The sequence below is a fragment of the Eptatretus burgeri genome, chromosome 2 (genome assembly GCF_056783735.1).
Source record: "Eptatretus burgeri isolate ZD-2024b chromosome 2, Ebu_testis_v1, whole genome shotgun sequence".
In the NCBI taxonomy this organism is placed as follows: domain Eukaryota; kingdom Metazoa; phylum Chordata; class Myxini; order Myxiniformes; family Myxinidae; genus Eptatretus; species Eptatretus burgeri.
This window is the reverse complement of record NC_140962.1, coordinates 95,187,161-95,202,160: the sequence shown is the minus strand read 5'-3', so window position 1 is coordinate 95,202,160 and position 15,000 is coordinate 95,187,161. Positions and strand designations below refer to the sequence as shown.

At 47.2% G+C, this 15,000-nt stretch overlaps 1 protein-coding gene and 1 long non-coding RNA gene across 4 annotated transcripts in view; one reads left to right on the top strand and one right to left on the bottom strand.

Moving 5' to 3' along the window:
* The window catches only part of LOC147032605 (uncharacterized), a 51,215-nt gene that overhangs the window by 26,558 nt on the left and 9,657 nt on the right, over positions 1 to 15,000 (top strand). For all 3 annotated transcript variants that reach the window (XM_085870361.1, XM_085870364.1, XM_085870363.1), the window contains 2 exons: positions 5,193 to 5,781; positions 14,966 to 15,000. The exon at positions 14,966 to 15,000 is cut by the window's right edge and continues 77 nt beyond it. In XM_085870361.1, coding sequence (XP_085726487.1) covers positions 5,193 to 5,781; positions 14,966 to 15,000 — 624 coding nt within the window. The remainder of the gene's footprint in view (positions 1 to 5,192; positions 5,782 to 14,965) is intronic.
* Positions 4,019 to 15,000, bottom strand: part of LOC147032604 (uncharacterized) — a 72,522-nt gene continuing 61,540 nt past the window's right edge. Inside the window, exon 3 of the long non-coding RNA XR_015055247.1 lies at positions 4,019 to 4,237. This is a non-coding gene — a long non-coding RNA (uncharacterized LOC147032604). The remainder of the gene's footprint in view (positions 4,238 to 15,000) is intronic.

Sequence of the window (15,000 nt, the reverse complement as noted above, 5' to 3'; positions counted from 1 at the left end):
ATAAAACTATGAGGAAGCAAACAACAGGATAAAACAAAACTCCATGTTTGAGAGTAACCCAAAGAGATTCCACCACTAATTAGGGAAACAAAAGCAGAATGTGTCAACTCTCCCTAAAAAAGAAAAGCTAGAAAAATTCTGGAAATAAATTTCTGAAGATCAAAAGGAACATAACGAGGAAGCGGAATGGATCCCAGAATTGGAAAAGAAGAAGCACCATCTCGTGGAAATGCCCCCAGTGATTATTGATGAAGAAAAAAGTGGCAAACAACTTTTAAAAATGCCAAACGTTAAAAGCCCAGGCACAGATGGAATTCCAAATTTGTGGTTAAAACAACTTGATGATCTCCACAATCACGATGCCAGGACATTCAATGAACTGATCCAAGATAGTGTAGTAGATAATAGAAAAATCGTGCAAATTATGATACAAGCATCAAATTTGCCATTTCTGTTTTGCAGGGCTTTCTGATAAAATCTGCCCGATTGGCCATTTAAAAATCCAAATTTTAAAAAATTAAAAAAAAATAAAAAACTTCAAAAAAATTTGAAGTCACAGCTGGCTGAAATTCTTGAAGCTCAAGTGAACATCCCAGACAGAGAACCAAGGGGAGATGCAGTCATCATTGATGGCTCAGCACTTATCAATGCCCTACCTCCACGCACTTCAAAGATATTTGATGACTATGCTAAAGAAGACATCATCGCAAAGGTGGAATCCTATGGTGCCAGGTACGAGAGGGTGGACGTAGTGTTTGATGTGTACAAGAAGTCAAGTCTGAAGTCCGAGGCAAGGTCGACAAAAGGGGGCAAGGAATCAGAAGAAGTGACAGGAACCAGTAAGACCCCAAGTAACTGGAGAAGCTTTCTTCGAGATGACAGCAACAAGACTGAGCTGTTTCACTTCCTTGCGGAAAAGATGTGTGAAGCACAGTCATTGTCACAAAAGGAGAAGATGCCATTAGCAACACAAGGAAGTCACTGGATGCTGTGTCTCCATGTTGGCATGAAGAAGCTGACACTCGAATATTTGTACACGCTAGGGATGCAACGACGGATGGTAGCAAGTCCATTATCATTAAGGCTAATGACACGGACGTACTAGTCATAGCAATATCTGTACTGCCATCCTTACAGGAACTAGGTCTTGAGAACATGTGGATTGCCTTTGGCCAAGGAGCCAAGGCGCGATGGATTCCAGTCCATGAGGTAGTTTCTGCAATAGGGCCTGAGAAGGCTAGAGGGATCACATACTTCCATGCGTTCACTGGATGTGACGTCGTGTCTGCCTTCCGCGGTAAAGGGAAGAAAACTGCATGGCAGACTTGGAACATCTTTGATGATGTTTCTGAAACATTCACCAATCTCAGCCAGCATCCAACATTGATTCGTGATCTTGAGTTTTTTGAAGTTTTTTTTTTTCAAATTTTTCAAAATTTGGATTTTCAAATGGCCAATCAGGCAGATTTGATTAGAATCCCCTGGAGAACAAATGTGCCACATTTGATGCTTGTATCATCATTTGCACAATTCCTTTCAAAAATTGCTGTTATCTGCTCCACTAAGAGGAAAAGGCAGTGGATGAATGTCTCGTAGAAGGAAACACCTTTCTCATCCAAAAATCTGAAGAAACCCAATTTCCTCACAAATACCAGCCAATAACATGTCCACCAACAACATACAAACTTCTATGATGTGATGTAACATACAAACTTCTATGATAATGATGATGTGATGAAATGATGTACCATCACATTACATAACAAGGAGGTTTGGAGGCAGAACAAAAGGGATGTAAGAGAGGTTGTTATGGAACAATTGACCACCTCCTACTGAACAAGGCCATACTTGAAAATTGCAAAATGCGAAGAACCAAATTGTCCACGGCCTACATAGACTATAAGAAAGTTTTCTACAGTGTCCCACACTCGTGGATGATAAAATGCATGCAAATATACAAATTCAATCCCCAAATAATCAACCTGATTGAGAAAACAATGCAGCTCTGAAATACCACATTGATATTGAAATACCAGATGTGAAGATATGGCATGGGATCTTCCAGGGAGACAGTCTTTCTCTCCTCTTGTTTTGTCTGGCTCTGAATCCACTGAGTAACCTCATCAACAAACAAGGACATGGATACACACTAACAACCAATAGAAGAACATCCAAAGAAACAGGAAAGATGACACCTGCTATATTTGGATGACTTAAAGCTCTTTGCACCATCCATCCATCCAATGGGACCATACTCTGTGCAGAGCGTTGGCGCTGCCTAAGCAGTCTACTTGGCTGTTGAGCACAATCCTGGACGGGTCGCCACTCCGACACAGTATACTCCGACACTCCGACACATGTCAGCATGCTGACACTCATTTTGCCGACCTCGGAAGGATGACGGGCAGAGTCAACCCCACCTGCTACTAATTCAACAGACGAGTGGGATTTGAACTCAGGATCCTGGGATCCCAAGCCCACCCCCCTCCCAACCATTAAGCCAACACCAAGCATAGCAACACCAGGCAACAGCAGTCCTCTTTGCACCAAATGACGAAGAAGTGACTGAACAACTAAAATGTTTTTTTTCATTTTACTAAAATGAGTAAAACGGTTCTCTGAGGACATTGAAATAGAATTTGGACGAGATAAGTGTGCCAGGTGCACATTTGTAGAAGGTAAACCAACAAAAAGAGACAGCATAAAAATTGACCTTGAAACAACAATAGAGCAGTTAGAAAACAAAGCATCATACAAATACCTCAGAGTAGAAGAGGGCCACCAAATATGTCACAAACAAATGTGCAAAACAATTGCCAAATAATACCGACGGAGAATGAAGCAGATCCTGAAAACGTACCCCTCTCTCTGCAAGAAACAAAATCAAAGCCATAAACCAACTCGCAGTATGAGTGTTCCAATACAGCTGTGGAATAATAAACTGGCTCCAAACAGAAATCAATAAATTAGACATCAAAACAGGAAAACTCCTTACCATCCACAAAATGTTTGACAAAAACCAGTGCATCCTGAGAATGTACCTGCCGATACGAGAGGGAGGGAGTGGCCTGATAGGACTCAACCAGGTCCACAGAGTGACGAGTGCAGGACGAGCTGAGTATGTGAAATGCTCAACAGACTATCGGATTCAATTTGTAAACAAACATGAACACAACAAACCTGAAAAACTATTCCTAATTCACCTTGCAAGGAATTTCCAAAAACAGGTGCGAATAGAAGATACCACACAGGAAAATGAAACTGCAACAAATACAGCCCCAACAATTGCAAAAAAAAAAGACAAGATAAATATATGAAAAGAAATATAAACAAATATCTACCAACACCTGGGAAAAATGACCAAAGAGCAGGAAAATACAAAAAAATAATTGGACTGAGTTGGGACCAAGTTGGGACAAAAATAATGGGAGAAGGCTCATTGGAATGGCTTAGATGTGATTTGCTCAACTGGGATGGAGAACGAATAATAATAATTCCAAGGATGAAGGACACTGTACCAATGGATTTTAAAAGATGGTGGGACTGAGCCAGACAAGTGTAAGTTCTGCAAGTCAGAAGCAGAAAGTACTAGTCACCTGATTTTAGGATGTTAAAAACTATTATCAGAACAACTTTACACACAATGGCAAAACAATGTATGCAAAGTGATTCATTGGCATATCTGTAAAATTTTCAACATCCCAGTTCCAGAAAACTCATGGAAACACGAACCAAGGGCAATCATTGAAAATAAGGACGTCTTGCTCACGTATGACCTGATGATCCCATCGAGTGTGAACACAGAAAACAAAGCCTTGCGACCGGATATTGTTCTCAGGAACAGACAGCATTACCGATTGAGATATGACGACCCAGCAAGTTTGGCTTAAATAATGCAGAAATCAAGAAAATTACCAAATACCAGGACCTCAAGAATGAGATCAAGAGATCTTGGAAGCTGAAGATCATTGAAGTTGCACTAATGATATAATTAAAGCAACAGGAATAATAAAGAAGAACCTCATGGAGATTTTGAAAACCATCCCCTGGAATATTACCACAAACGAACCACAATTGGAGGCAGTCCAGGGTTCGGTGACTATCCTGAAAAGACCCCTTGGAACAAAACTCTGAGAACAACAAAGTTGAACAGCTTGGTCCGTGAACTGTGATCCTGTACTGAAGCGAAGGTGGATACGTTTGAGTCCTGGCAGGACTTCGTTCCATCTCCTCCAACCTGCAAATGGAGATAATAAGCAACGACACACACATCAGGACCTAAAAAATGAAGTCAAAAGAACCTGGAAGCTGAAGAGTGCTGAAATTGTAGCAGTGATAACAGGAATGATAAAGAAGAACCTCCCGGGGATCTTAAAAATCACCCCTGGGAATATTACTACAAGCGAATTGCAGTTGTAAACTGTCTGGGGCTCGGTGACGATCTTCAAAAGAGCCCTCGGAACAAAACTTTGAGAACAAGAAAACTTCACAAACTGGTCCATGAATCATGATCCCTTACTGAAATGGAGGTGGATACTTTGAGACCTGGGAGAACTCCGTGCCACCTTCTGAAACCCACATATGGAGATAACAATCAACGACACACACACACAAAACCTGTCCAGGACAGCACAATTACACCATAAAAAATAAACATGGAATCTTTATGTTTTAATGAAAATTTACTCTGAGTTTCACTGCGGTTCCAATCTGGTATTCTTCATTTGAAAATTATACAACGTTAGCAACAATGACAGGATAAATGGTCAAATTGATTTGTTTATAATCACAGGAAGGATTGATATTTTCAGGATGTAACCAAGAGTGCTGCACAGTTTTAGGTATTACAAGCATTTGGGAGCCATTGAGTTATGAATGTGGAAGGGGAATATTGCATTGGAGAAAGTTGATGAAAGAAAGGGAGTGCTGTGGATGGGGGAGGAGGGAGGGGTGGTGATTGGTGAGGAATGGGAAGTTGTTGATGGTGTGGAGAAGGGCAATGATGTTGGGAGGTTAGGGGTTAGAGGCAGTATATGGAACATTGAAGAGTGTATAAATTCTGCCATTTTTGAGATCATAATTTTTTAATGGCCCCCAATAATTTATTCCCACAGAATGCCAAACTTATGATGTATTTTTGTTTCCATTTTGCTTTTTCATCTAATTATTATTTCTTCTTCTCTTTCATCCAGAGATGACATCCAAAACTCCATCAATCGTGATAGGTCCAATTCAGGCTCAGTTGTCTCAGGTTTAACACAAGAGCAAATGCTCACAAACAGTATAGGTAGAAGGGAGGTAGAAATGGTTAAAGCATTGCAGGTTGAGGAGATGGAAGTGGAGCAAACAAAAAGTGATGGTTGTAAAATGAAAGGGTGGCAGGATGATGGAGAGGAGTTCCAAAGAAGAGAATTAAGGGAGAGACATGTCGCAAGAAATGGAGAAAGGTGGAAGGCAGGATGCAATGGGTGGATGACAGGAAGCGAAGAGCAGAGCGGGAAAGGAAGTGAAGAGCATGGTGGGGCAGTAAATGAAGAAAAGGGTGGAAAGGGAACCAAGGAGCATGGTGGGTTAGGAAGTGAAGAGCAAAGTGGGGCAGTAAGCGAAGAGAGGGGCGAGACAGGAAGTTTTGACAAGGAAAGGAAAGTTAAAAGTGAAGACAGCAGCGTTGGTGACAAAGCTAACAATCAAAGGTGTGCCCAAACGAGGAATGAAGAGCTCTTGTTGTCATGTGGTTATGATGGCTGCAACAGGACATTTCGGCGGGACAAAGCCTTAGAGGTGAATGGATTTTTTTGTTTTTATCCTATGAATAACATTGCTGACAAGATGGCCAAAAGGTTTGCACATTCGCCTCTGAGCTGTCTCGCCTGGGTTTGAATCTCTGCTCGGCTGTCCCTCGGATTGACATTAAATGTGTGTGCCGTCCCTCAATTACTGTTTTATAAATAAGCAAGAATTATATGTGGGATGCTTAATCATATGTGAACTTAGAGGATAAAGGTTGCAGAAAGGAGACAACTTTTGATAATGCAAGGTTGCAAACACAAAGCTGTTTGAACACGCTTGACATGAAACCCAGCAATATGGTTGAATATCATTGTACTCATTTGACTTTAAAGTTTCATTAGGCATGCTTGTAGTTCTTTCCAGACTGCTGGGTGTTTGACTGCTGCACATTAAGTGATGGATGTTATCCATGGCTGGATCTGCACTCTTACCCGTTTCACCTGTTTGCACTGTCCGTTGTTGGTGCTTTTCTATTGGCGCTTGTTAATAAGCTTGGCAGTCATTGACCTGTTAACTCCACTGTGTGTAACATTGATTACATGATAAGCAACAGAGGTATCAGGTCATGAACTTAATAATGAATCTTTGTGTTATCCACACATATGTATAGATAGTGGGGAAAAAAATGGAAACACCAGGGTACATTGGCAGTTCAATGTATATGCAAAGTATGGGGCCTCCACATGTACATGACTGGTGTGTGAACTTTGCAAATCTCTTCTCAGCAGTCCTCTCATCGTGTATAAATAAGCAGACTGCAGCTCGAGTCCAGCTGAGTGGTTCTTGACCTACGTTTGTTAGTGTGACTTGTGGAGGAGGTAGAGAGGGAGGTAGTACAGGATTGAATGAAATGGGGTACATTAAAACAGCGTGCGGAAACTGCCAGGAGATGTCCATGGGGGGGGGAGATGTGAGGGGGTTTGGGAGGAGGTGAGCATGAGGGGAGGTGGGGGGAAGGCAGCCTGAGGGTGAGCGAAGGTAAGGCAGCGTGAGGGGAAGATAATGTGGTGTGAGACGAAGGGAAGGGAAGGAAATGTGAGGGGAAGGGAAGGCACGGTGTGAGGGGAGGGGAAGGGAAGGCAGCATGAGGGGAAGGGAAAGGCGATAAAACGTGTCCAAACAGCAACATTTTCATTTTAACCTCCGGGTTCTACACAAAACCTGGCTTAGTGGTTAGGGTGGCTGGCTTGGGTCCGAGAGTCCTGAGTTTGAGCCCCATTGGCTGCTGAATTAACACCAGGTGGTGTCGACTCAGCCTGTCATCCTTCCGAGGTTGGCAAAATGAATACCAGTGGAATGGTCCTGGTGTATGCCTTGCTTAGAATAAGTACACCGTATCCCTGCATGTCATAAGAGGTGACTAATGGGTTGGCGTCATAAGAGGTGACGAACGGGTTGGCATCATAAGAGATGACTAAGCATGGTGGGTTAGAGGCAGAGGAAGGGCATCCAGCCATAAAAACAGCCTCAAAAAGGGAACCATGATGGTCATGGGGCCCGCAAGGCTAACCCCTGCTCAAGCAAGGAAAAATGGCCTGTGTGTGTGTGTGTGTGTGTGTGTGTGTGTGTGTGTGTGTGTGTGTGTGTGTGTGTGTGTGTGTGTGTGTGTGTGTGTGTGTGTGTGTGTGTGTGTGTGTTCGTTCGTTCTATATAAAACCAGGCCGGAACATTTAAAACCCATGCTATCCAGCTGGCAAAGGCCTGCCTGCCTGCATGCATACTCTCACATGCAGTGACCTTTGCACTCCTCTGGCCGGCTCACTCCGAATCTGATTCGTACATGCTACCCTATGGGGAAGCAGTTTTAAATTCAAAACTAAACCGTCAGTCTTTAACAGCCCCTTAACAAAGGGGGAGTGATGTGAGAGAGGGATGGGAGAGGAAGAGGTGGGGTGGGGGGAGGGGAAGAGGGAGAGAGAGGGAGGAGTGCGATAGAGGTGAGAGAGGCAGAGGTGTGAGAGAGGCAGAGGTGTGAGAGAGGCAGAGGGGTGAGAGGGAGGAGAGGGGGGATGGAGAGGGGGAGTGGAGGGGGAGTGGGGGTGAAGAGAGGGAGAGGAGGGGATTCCGGCAGATATGACGCCCAGTTTAATGTCCATCCAAGAGACAGTACGGCACACATTGATGAATCGCCCTGCCTGTGAAACACCGGGATGACAGTTTATAGCTGGGTTGTGATTCAAACCCAGGCTCGACAGCTTAGAGCAAGCGTGCGTACCTCTCAGTTATCCTGCCATGATGTGGCGATTCATTGCTTTGCAACAACTGAAACGTTTTTTACTCATTCTGATCATATAATTTATTTTGTGTTCCGAATTCCGGTATCGAACCGCGGTTCGCGATTAAATCCTGAAGAGCGCACGCCAAGTGGCTTCACCAAGCACTCCACGAAATAGTTGAAGAAACTTTTAAAAAGGAAACGTTGCACTTTTTAAATGTGTATATCGATGCCACAGTGACGGATCGTATAACGAAAGATTTTTCAAAAAGGGGATCTGTGGTGTGAAATAAAATTGCACATTTTCATTGAGCCAGTCAACGCCCGATGCACCGCAGAACAACGCGGGGCCAAATGCAGGGGATTGGCCGAACTTTGTTCAAGTTGATCCATATACAGTATTCAGTGACAGTGAAAATATTGTTGCGTGCTCACCAACTGGATAAGCACTCAAGGAAGCACTCCAATGAAATGGTTGATAAAGAATGGCTGGCTTGGCAAGCGATTAGCGATTGCCTATCCGTCATATTAAGCACCTCCTGGAGACGACAAAATATCAAAATATTTCCGAATTAGACAAATGAACACTTTTTTTTAGCAGTCAGAACTGCTGCTAAGTTCAATTCTGGAGCTTACATTTTGTAATTCAGCTAATTTTAAGAGATTCTCGAGGTCATAGCATGTGCAGAAATGAAATAAAGCCACGAATGTTTGCGTCTCCGGGCGTTTATAAAGCATTGCAATGTATCCGTAGGTATGATGATCAGGCATTCGATAATGAGTGAGCTGCTGGTGAGGAAAGTGAAAAAAAAACCAAAACTTTATCGTTAAGCAATCATTGCGGCCTGTTCCAAATCAAGGCATTGTTGAGCAGGCCAAAATAAATGGTGAATTAAGACCCCATCGAGGGACAACGAGGTGTTTGAGGATGCGCATGATATAGGATATACAAAAATAAGGCCATTAATTATCTTCAAAAGGGATGTTTTAATTAACCTAAACACCCAATTTTCACTGTTGCACTCCCTTGGCATTCCCTTAGTATGCATGCAAAGTTTCAGGCTGCTAAGTTTCATGGTTTTGGAGCTACGGAGGAAACACACACACACACACACACACACACACACACACACACACACACACTCATTGATACACTGACACACCCTCACATTTATTATTATAGATATGTTACAGTTTAGTAATATAGTTTGTTGACGGGCAATATTTGCACTTTTTTTTATTCCAGAAACATTTTGTTCACTGCTAACAACCCAGCGTTAATTTTAGTCATTCGACAATTTTAGTAACACCGCAACATTATGAATTCGTTTAATGTTCCCAGGGATCAGACGTTACGTCGTTTTATTTTTATTTTTATTTTTCTCCAAGTTGCAAAATGTAATTCTCATCGAGTCATGAATAATACACCACCATAAAGGCCTCGTCTAACACTAGACATAATTCCGTAATGACATCCCAGATGTAACGCCGTCTTACTATATCGCTATCTATCGAAATCCATCATCCCGACTCTTTGTGTCTGGCATTCAGTTCATCACCTACGGACGTTAAATAGTCAGATAGAGTCAAACATGGATTCTGGTGTTCAACTGCCATCAGCAAGGCGGTGGGATGACATGCACTAGAGTGTACGAGGTGCAGTGGGACGCAAGAAGCACGCGCGCCAGCATCAACTCCGCTTTATTGCGCGACCAGAAGTACACTCCTGCCACCCCTAGCGGGCGAGGCATGATATACGAAAACCCAACCACGTGACACAGCACACTCCTCCCCTCGTAAAAATGACCCGTCACACGATGAAAGGACAATCACAACATGACCACCTGAAACCCATCAACACTCATAATCCTCCAAGTACCGCGGCCGCACCCTGACCCGCCTCGGACGGGCAGCGCTGCCAGACAGTCCAGGCTCAGACGCCTCCCGGCTCGGTCGAGGTGACACCCTCGCCGGACTCGCACCTTCCGCCACCCCAACCACCCAGCCTGCCCGACGTCCCCGGGTAGGACGGCATCAGGCGAAGACCCCCTGGGCGTTGGCCCAACCAGCCCCGGCGATACAACGTCAGGTGCCAGCGACATCACCGGTGGGGGTCCCACATCGTTCGGCCCGGGGAGGTGCGGGGGGGGGGGGTGACGCTGAACAGCGATCATGCATTTGGTCCACGTGCCGCTTCCACACATCCCCACCATCAGTCCGCACCATGCAATTCGCCGGCCCCAGCACCACAGAGACCACCGCCGGCACCCATTTGGAACCGTGGAAATAATCGCGCACCATTACCCGTTGTCCCACATCGAAGCCGCGCCGCCGCGTCGGATGCGACATCGCCCCACTCCCCGACCCTCCAGGTCGCAGCAAATCCAGTCTGGACCGCAATGCCCGTCCATAGAGACGAATGGCAGGCGAATCACCCGTGACAGGATGAACTGCGTTCCTGTAATGGAGCAAAAAGACATCGACCACCATCTGCACAGGTGCAACACCCCCCTGCGCAAAGCCCGCTTCAACATCTTGACAAACGACTCAGCTTGGCCATTCGTCTCAGGATGATACGGTGCGGACCTTAGATGTCGAATACCATTTTGACGCATAAACTCATCAAATACACCTGCGATGAACTGCGGACCGTTATCAGAGACCAAAATCTCAGGTAATCCTTTATTAGCAAAGATCGTCCGCAGTTTTTCTACTGTAATGTTTGCTGATGTATGCTGCATTACTACAACCTCCGGCCATTTAGAGAATGCATCGATCACAATCAAAAACATTTTGCCATTAACCGGTCCCGCAAAATCTACATGGACCCTCTGCCAAGCTCGGTCTGGCACAGGCCATAGACCCGAGGCTCGACGCGGGTTATCAGCATCTGTCTGGCACGTGGCACAACGCTTAACCAACTGCTCAATGTCTTTGTCCAACCCCGGCCACCACAACAGGCTACGAGCAAGACTCTTGGTCTTCACGATGCCAAGGTGACTGACATGCAGTTCTTCCAAACACCGCTGCCTGAACCTCGGTGGAATCACCGTCCTCATTCCCCACATTACGCACCGTTGGACCAACGACAGCTCCGATGCGCGTGACGTGAAAGGCTGAAATGCCGGTGTCGAAGGCAGATCGCTCCAATTCCCCGTAGAAATCGCCTGGACGACACGGGCAAGCACCGGATCACGAGCCGATTCCACCGCGACCTGCCTGGCCGTGACCGGCCCGCTTTGGACCTGGCCCAGCGCGAACACATCGACCCGGTCGGCCAACTCAGATGCAGCTGGACCCTCCGCACACGGCAAGCGTGAGAGCCCGTCGCAGTTAGTATGCTTCTCAGTGCTTCGGAACTGAATATCATAATCGTAAGCACCCAGAAACAGACACCACCGCTGTATTCGCGCGGCCGCTACCACCGGAACCCCGCGCTCGGGTCTCAGGATGAATTGAAGCGGTTTGTGATCCGCCTGCAAAGTGAAATGCCGCCCCAGCAGGTATTGATGAAACCTCCGCACACCCCAGACGAGGCTGAGAGCCTCACGCTCAATCTGGGCATATCCGCGCTCTGCTGTGGACAGGGTCCGGGATGCAAAACAAACAGGCCGCTCGGAACCATCGTCCATCCTGTGGGAGAGCACTGCCCCGATGCCATATGCAGAGCTGTCGCATGCCAATAGGAGCGGACGCGCAGGCTCGCAGTGCACGAGGAACGTATCCTCTGTGAGCCGCCGATTGATGCGGTCGAACGACGCCTGGTGTGCAGGCCCCCAAGCCCAGCGCTCGTCCTTCCTGAGCAACCGTGTTAACGGCGCAAGTTGTGAGCTGAGCCCGCGCACGAACCTTTGGTAATACTGGGCCATACCAATGAACGAGCGCAGCTGCGTCTTGTCGCAAGGCGGTGGCATGTGCTGAATCGCCTCCACCTTCCGAGGACCTTTCAACAGCCCCTCCGGCGTGATGATGTGCCCGAGGTATTCCAAGCGCTGCTTGAAGAACGCGCACTTGTCCCTGTTCAAGCGCAGCCGCACGCTTCTAGCTTTGTCAACACTTGGGCAATGTTCGCAAGATGCTCGTCCGCCGTTTTCCCCGCAATGAGCACATCGTCCAGGTAGGTCTGAGCGGGCAGGCCAATGCAAACCTGATCCATGGCTTTCTGCCACAAAGCTGGGGCCGAAGCAATCCCAAAACAGAGTCGGGTATATCGATAGAGTCCTTGACACGTGTTGATTGTCAAAAGCTCGCTACTCCCGGGATCCATCGGCAGGTGAAAATATGCATCACGCAGGTCTAGCTTCGTGAAGTATTGACTCCCCGCCAATCGCGCATATATTTCATCGATTGACGGCAATGGATATTGCTCCACGCTGAGCCCCGGGTTAACCGTGGATTTGAAGTCCCCGCACAATCGGACGTCTCCATTCCGTTTCAGCACCGTGACAACCGGGGTGGCCCAATCTGAGCACGACACCCGGTCGATCACTCCGCAGGCCTCCAGCCTCTCCAGTTCACCCTTGACCTTGTCCCGCAGGGCATACGGCACAGGACGTGGTTTACAAAACCGAGGAACCACCCCTCCTTCAGGAAGAGCTTTGCCTCCATGCCCTTGAGTTTCCCAAGGTCGTCGCTAAACAACCCTTGATGTCTTTGAAGAATCTCCTCTAACTGATCCTCCCACCGGCTCGGCACGGGTTGCACAAGGTGAACTGCGGCCCAGTCTAGCCTGATGCGGGCCAGCCAATCTCGGCCGAGGAGAGACGGTCCCCTCCCCCGCACGACGTACACCCGAAGCGTGGCGACCTGGCCTTGGTACCGCACAGACACGTCTGCCATCCCGACTGGCGTTATCTTCTCGCGGGTGTACGTGAACAGCGTGAGGTTTGACCTGATAAGCTTCAAGCCGTTGAGTCTACGCGCGGTCTGCTCGCCGATGAGCGACACCGCTGCTCCCGTATCGACCTGGAACGTGATCGGCGTTTTGTTCACTTCGACTTCCACTGTCATCGGGCGCGCCGCCACTGGGCCAATTGAAAACAGGTCCATCAACGGCCGCTGGTTCCGCCCCGAGTCGCCTCGCACATCGCCGTCCATGACCTTAACGGCGGCCGGCGCCCCACGGCACACACGCGCCAAATGACCCACCTTGTGACAATTTAAACACACGTTGCCTTTATACGGGCACGCACGGCGCAGGTGTCGACCTCCACATCCCAAGCATATCCGCGGAGTCACCCCGCCGCACGCGCGGTCGCGCGGCAACGTCCGACCCGCATCGAAGGTCGTGCGTGCGTCCCGGGGTGCTCGCGACCCCGTGTGGCAGGTGATGGCTCGAACATCCCCGCGAGTCTGCTCGACCGCTGTAGCCGTGCTGACCGCCGAGTCGAATGTAATGGCTTCACCCTTCAGCCGTAAAACCGCTGAAACCATCTTCACATCTTGTAAACCAGCAATAAAACGATCTCTGAGCCGAGCTGGACGCTCCCCCGCCGTGAACTTGCAGGCCACGGAAGAACGCTTAATCCGCGCCACGAAATCAGCGACGCGTTCCTCTGCTCCTTTCGAGAGGCGATCGAACTGGTATCGAGCGAGCTGTAATGACTTCTCCGGCGCCATGTGTGCCTTCATCTTCTGCACAATGTCCCGAAATGACAGCTCGTCATCCCGGGGCCTGTTCGGTGCCACCAAATCACTCAGTAGTCGATAATGCTCCGCCGAAAGCGAAGCGAGCAAGATCGACTTTTGCTTGCTCTCGTCGACCACATCGTTCGCGTGGAAATAGCATCCCAATCGCTCCGAAAACAATTCGAAGTCGTCTCCGACGAAAACGGGCACAAGTCCGTATTCATCCCATCCTCGTCGCCAACTAGAGTGTACGAGGTGCAGTGGGACGCAAGAAGCACGCGCGCCAGCATCAACTCCGCTTTATTGCGCGACCAGAAGTACACTCCTGCCACCCCTAGCGGGCGAGGCATGATATACGAAAACCCAACCACGTGACACAGCACATGCACGTCTGTAGAGGCCTAGCCTAGTGCTAGACGTAACACCGTCATGATGCCCCAAACGTAATGCTATAATGATATCCCAGCAAAAAGAGCATGACAGACAGAGGGATGGACAGACTGATGGCAAAGTGCAGCTACTTTAAAATGTAGATTTTGAAAGTTTTTTTTTTCTACAAGGTCTAAGGCGTGTGGAGGAGTAGCAACACAAATCACACACACACATGTGCAGACAAAAACATGAGACACCACCAGACTTGACTTCAGATAAACACAGTTGGTGACCTTGGTGGATTTATTGTAACTCCACAGGTTGTTACGTCTTTGGTATAACTCGGCCAGAGTCAGAATCAAGCCACTGACTTCCCAGACTCAGAGCAGATGCTCTAACCATAATGCCACTGAGTATCACTCAAATACAATAATTAGAGGCGACACGTATTTTTTGGAAATTTCACTCCACGAATTGCATCTGTGTTTGTGGAAAAAAGGGTACTACAACTTTGTGAAAAAGGGGGGCTATTGTAAGTCACAACCAGCAGAAGTTAAACAAAAACGAAAGATAAAATGGTTATTGAAATTGTGGCTACGAAGGAACCATAAAGAGGATGGCAGCCAATGCTGGAGTAGATCCAGATGGATGAAAGCAGAAGCAGATGTAGTACGTAATTGTATCCTTCAAAAGACGGTCACATGTGTATGTTGTGATGGGGAATTGCTCCTTGTTATAGTCGTCATGATGAAGGCTTGTATATTGCAAAATCATATTTGTCGTATTGATGAGTATTTTGTCGAATGGGAATTAATCTCGCGTTGCAATGTCTCTTTGAATAAAACATCAATTTGGTTGTGCTCATGCATTTCTGCACTCTGGTTTTCGCAATTTATGTGAATGTTTCAGGTTTATGAGAACAAGCTCAAGTTGTGTTACACACCCTTGCCATTCTTTTAGCATCATCTTCGCCGACACTCCACACCTCGTGCTCT